The sequence below is a fragment of the Terrapene carolina genome, unplaced genomic scaffold (genome assembly GCF_002925995.2).
Source record: "Terrapene carolina triunguis isolate 2854851 unplaced genomic scaffold, T_m_triunguis-2.0 Scaffold782, whole genome shotgun sequence".
In the NCBI taxonomy this organism is placed as follows: domain Eukaryota; kingdom Metazoa; phylum Chordata; order Testudines; family Emydidae; genus Terrapene; species Terrapene triunguis.
The window spans coordinates 8,904-14,535 of NW_020665133.1; the positions used below are offsets into that span (position 1 = coordinate 8,904).

General features: G+C 48.9%; 1 protein-coding gene across 1 annotated transcript in view; it reads right to left on the reverse strand.

Annotated features, from left to right (window-relative positions):
* Nucleotides 1-3,005: 3,005 nt before the first annotated feature.
* The window catches only part of CUNH5orf52 (chromosome unknown C5orf52 homolog), a gene marked incomplete at its 3' end in the record, with an annotated part of 7,814 nt that continues 5,187 nt past the window's right edge, over nt 3,006-5,632 (reverse strand). Inside the window, exons 2-3 of the mRNA XM_024219620.2 lie at nt 5,263-5,371; nt 3,006-3,245 (exon numbers count right to left, since the gene is read on the reverse strand). Of these exons, the coding sequence (XP_024075388.2) occupies nt 3,006-3,245; nt 5,263-5,371 (349 nt within the window). The remainder of the gene's footprint in view (nt 3,246-5,262; nt 5,372-5,632) is intronic.

A 5,632-nucleotide genomic window follows, 5' to 3' on the forward strand; every position in this document is an offset into this window, starting at 1 on the left:
TCTCCCATCTACACAATGGCATTAAGAACTGAAACGAGAGAGTGAGAGAGAGAGAGAGAGAGAACACTTGTAACTTAGGGCACCACTGGTGTGAGGAGGACAGACACACAAAATCGTCAACTGGCTACTGCTCCTTGGAGCCCCCTTCTCTATTCCCCTCCAGCCTACCCAGTGCCTGAAATGGTCAGAACTGAAAAGGAACTACAGCCCCCCAGGTCTCTCCACACTAGAGTGACCAGATGTCCCGATTTTATAGGGACAGTCCTGATTTTTGGGTCTTTTTCTTATATAGGCTCCTATTACCCCCCACCCCCATCCTGATTTTTCACACTTGCTGTCTGGTCACCCTACTCCACACTCTGACCCCATGAGAGAGACCCTGCCTACCCGGGATGCTCTGGTCCTCTGAAGAAAGGGATGATGGAGTATGCACATCAAGAACAATGTGGTGTCCAATGACATACACCCAGTGATGTGGAAGGACAGACCAGAAAAAACTCCGGTTTCATCTCTAGTTGCACACAGGTCACCCTTCTTCACATTTAGTCCTGGGGAAGAGGGGGTAGGGGACAATCCCAGACAATTACAAGCCAAAGGCAGAGCTCCTCCTTCCATGGGATTGGTCCTGGGGAAACGAGAAGCATCTCTCTGCTCTCAGGGTGGGACTTTGCTACTCAGACACTGGATAGAGAGACATAATTTTTCTGAAATTGACACCTGCTCCTCCTTCATCACCGTCACCACCAGACAGGACTCGAGGGCTGCTCAGTGCGACTGCCAAGCCGGATGTCTAGATTGCTCGGGTCCACTTCTTCCAGACTGTCCTCCTCTGGCTGGGGCTCCTGGGCTGTGCTACTGGCCTGGAGGAGTCCTCTGCAAGCATAGCGAAGAACCCAAGGAAGTGCCATCACTGTCCAAAACTCTATTGGTGCAGGAGATTTTGCTCTCCCTGCCTCCCTCTCACATCCATTCTAGATGCCCCCCACTGCATGAACAGAGAGAAACTCCTCACCGATGGGTCTCTTGGCCAGTCACCCCACCAGCATTGCCACAGCAGCACCAGTGCCCAGCATGTTTCTCACCTACCCCTCCCCATCACCCCGTCTTGTAGGCTCTTGTGACCAAGTCTGTGGGGATGAAGCTCTAGCACACCTGCCCATGTCCTATGAAGGGAGACAGTACAAGCAGAGGCAAGGAGAGAGAGAGCACGTGTTGGCCCACATGAGAGAAGAGAGAGAGAGAGACAGAAACATAGGAGGGAGGAAAACTCAGTAGCTGTAGTCACCTTCCTGGAGCCAACCTGCCCTGAGAAACCAGCAGTCATGTGGCCATCCTACCCACACACCTTTACGACTATCCAAAAAGGATGTATAGTCTTATCTGGTGCACCTGCCAACAAAGGTACTCGCTGCCTAGGAAAATGTATAATGAGGTACCAAATGAAAAAGGAACATGACAAGAGCTCAGCCATGCTACAGGGACCGCAGGGGCAGAGAGAACCCCACCCCGAGGGAGCAAAAAACCTTCAGCTCAACACACTCAAGACAGGAAGAAATTTGCCCCTGCACACACCAAGCCCAGCCAAGATGGGAGCATGCCCCCTCTTCCCGGCCACAGGGGTCATTGATGGAGAAGGTCGGTAGGCAGTGGGGGGCTCAAGCTTGTGAATGACTGTCTGGGATATATGGGGGAGCGCCAGACTGTGGGGTAGGGGTGTCCATGGGAACCCAAGATAAGTGAATGCGGGGATTAGGGATAGAGGGGTGTAGGGTTAGCAAGGTGCACTGGGGCAATGGGGGATTTAGAGGATCCAGAGAGAAGTAGAGAGGGTAATTTACCTCTGTATTTGGCACTGGTGCAGCCACAGCTGGAAACCTGTGTCCAGTTCTGGTGTTCACAGTTTAAGAAGGATGCTGATAAACTGGAGAAGGTTCAGAGACGAGCCAGGAGAATAATTAAAGGATTGGAAAACATGCCTTACAGTGACAGACTTGAGCAGCGCAATCCATTTAGCTTAACAAAGAGAAGGTTAAGAGGTGATTTGATTGCAGTCTATACCTTTGGGGAACACACAGTTAATAATGGGCTCTTCAATCTAGCAGAGCAAGGTATCAATCACACTCCAATGACTGAAATTTGAAGCTAGACAAATTCAGACCGGAAATAAGGTGTAAATTTTTAACAGTAAGAGTAAATAACCATTGGAACAATTTACCAAGGGATCTGGTGGATTCTTCAACACTGGCAATTTTTAAATCAAGACTGGGTGTTTTTCTAAAAACTCTGCCCTAGGAATTACTTAGGGCAGTTCTCTGGCCTGTGTGATACAGGAGGTCAGACTAGATGATCACAGTGGTCCCTTCTGGCCTTGGAATCTCTGATTCTATGAGTACTGCTTCCCCAGAAATTATACCTAGAGTACTGAAGACATTTTCTCAGTCTCAGCTCCTCACCCCTTTCTCTTACTCCCAACCTCCTCCAGCAAGCAATCCCTCTCCCTCCTCCCCCACAAGGGACTTCTTCACCCTCATGGAGCTTTTGCCAACATTCCCAGAAATCTGTTTGTCCTCAGACAAGCTCCTACCCTTTCCATTTGGATTCAGGTTAAACCTTTACAGGGGCATAAGCCAAGTAGAAAGTTCCACCCAAATAAAATATGTTTCTGTTCTAAAAGTGCAAATCAGTCCCTCGAAAATTCTTTCCTTCCTACATCTGTCCCTTACTGCACTGCTCCCAGCTCCACTTCACTCACCATCCCAAGAGACTTAAACTCATCGGTTCAAAACAGATTATCAAGAGAAGTAGCAGAAAGGGAATGGCTATTCAATGCATTTCTATTAGTTTATTGCTGAAACAACTAAGACCTGCACTAGCTTTAACTCTCTTCATCTCCTCTTTGCTAAAAAGACAAACTGAGTGTCAGAGATGTTGAAAAGAAACTCATTAGAAACAGCCTGACAGGGGTGCTGGATGAACGCCTCTCTGGATCATTTTTCAAACATTACGGTTGCTTCTTTCTTGGGGATTGTTTTCTGGCTGCCTTCTTGGGACTTCCTCATAGTCAGACTAGCAGAAGCGATCGCCAAGTTCTTGGTTCTCTGATTGATCAGCTCCAGTATTTTCCCAAATTTATCAGACTCCTTCTTCCACCGTGATATCTTCTTCTGCTGGTCACTCGTGAACTTCTTCTTTAAGTGCTCATAAAAGTGGCTGGTCTTTATTCTTGTCTCCTCCAAGTGATTTACCTTTAGGACAACAAACGTGTGATTTTCAGCACAGGATCCAGTGATGGTTCAAAAAAGCTGCAAAGTGGGGATAGCCTTTGGGGAAAGAGGTGTCCTCCAGGATCCTCCCCCACTCCCTGGGCTTTCACAGTAACAACCCTTCTCTGAACATTGGTCTGGGAAGATTGGTCAAGTGCCTCTGCCTCCTTACCGGCTTTTCTGGCTTTCACCAGGATCAACAGAGTTCTGCCCACTGAGTCCAAGAACACTCCCTGACAGTCTGGAATTGACTGGATTCAGTGTTCAAAAGTTACTGCCTTGCATACAGACAGAAATGCCATTGAGTTATGTGTAGGGCCAGTCTCCTTGTTTAATATCTGTATCCTTGTTCTGCTATCATAGGGACAAGAACCTGAGTAGTATAAAAGGACCCCAATCTGTGCAGTGCTGAGATGAGGTAATCTCCCCTGGTATCTCTAATGTGCCCATCAACGTTTTATCTATAGCCAAGTAGAGCAGAACAAGAGGGAACTGATTCCTGAAATCTTATAAACGCCTGACAGCTGTGGCTATTTCCCACTCTCAGGGAGCTGGGTGGTCAGATGCTCAAAGGCACCTAACTGGAGATATCTTTGAGGAGCTGGGTCTCCGTGCTTTACGTGTCAGTCCTGCATCACAAGCACTGCTCGCTCTTCCTGGATATTTTGAGCAGGCTGATCACTTCTTGTCCAGCTTGAGCCCCCTAACATCCCAGAGGATGGAGATTCCCTATGGTCTTAATGTTCCATATAGGACTAACTCCCAGACAGACCATGCCAATCAGAAAACACCCATATCTTAATATCATGAGGGAGAATCAGCACTCTACTGCAGCCTTCATGAAAAGCCGATGGCTTCCTTATTCAAAATGCTCTCTCTCCCTCTAGCTTCCCACTCCCCTGAGGAGAGCCCTTGGCAGGGCCGGCTCAGGCACCAGCCTGGCAAGCAGGTGCTTGGGGCGGCCGCTCCGGAGAGGGGCGGCACGTCCAGGTATTCGGCGGCAATTCGGCGGGAGGTCCTTTGCTCCCAGCGGGAGTGAGGGACCATCCGCCGAATTGCCGCCGCAGCCCGGGTTCGGCTTTTTTTTTTTTTTTGGCTGCTTGGGGCGGCCAAAACCCTGGAGCCGGCCCTGGCCCTTGGATAGAGATCCTGCAAGGTTTGCCCTGATCCATATAAAGCACTGAATCACATGACTAATGTCAATGAAGACAATGACACTACCTGCGCACTTACAGTTAAGCATGTGCTCCAGTGCTTTGTTGGATCGGGACCAGAGTGCTCAGCACTTATAGGACACATCATGAATAAGATGGTCCTCAGATCCTGCCTCATCCATAATCAGAGGTGGCCTCCCAATGTCTTCTGCTGCGGAGAAGGTAGAAGGGACTCCATTGAGAAGTCATAGAATTATAGAATCATAGATTAGGATTGGAAGAGACCTCAGGAGGTCATCTAGTCCAACCCACTGCTCAAAGCAGGACCAACCCCAACTAAATCATCTCAGCCAGGGCTTTGTCAAGCCGGGCCTTAAAAACCTCTAATGATGAAGATTCCACCACCTCCCCATTCCAGTGCTTCACCTTCCTAGTGAAATAGTTTTTCCTAATATCCAACCTAGACCTCCCTAGACCTTTCCCAGACATGACCAGCAGGGCTCACTGGTGCAGCAAACAAACCCTCCTTTTACACTAGGAATTGAATGTTGCCTCCATGGTGTTCCCAACCTTCACAGCAAGACAACTGGATTCAAGCCTTGAAACCAGACCTTCTTTCTCACTATGGCCGCTGGGCCAGCAGCCATTTCAGCTCATTTCTAAATGAAGTCAACAATGCTTTTATTCTGGGGACGAGATGGCTCAGGGCCTTGGAGCAGGGCTACAGAGCCCTTCACCTCTAGCTCAGAGAGAGGAGTTCAGTGTGCTGGGGGTAGAGTCCTGGCTTGCTCTAGTCATTGTGCTGGGGGTCTCTCCAAATGCCAGAGAAAGGGTGTGAGCGTTACCTTGATCTCCTGAATTCGCTGGACACTGGTGTTGTCACGGATGATGACTGTGGATAAGTGACTCTTTGGCAAAAACCTTTTCACAGCCATTTCACTGCCATTGAACAGACTGAGGGGGGAAAGGGACCTTGTTATAGTTTCCCCGCTCAGGAGAAGCAATGCCATTGCTTGCTCAGCTCTACTGTTCACAGCCCCGCAAGCCAGACACCAGGGAGTCACCCTGCCTCACTCAAGAGTTCACGTTCTTTGCTGATGTTACATGGCTCGAAGACATGTATTTTAGGTTTCAGATAGTATCAGGGGGTAGCCGTGTTAGTTTGTATCTACAAAAACAACAAGGAGTCTGGTGGCACCTTAAAGACTAACAGAT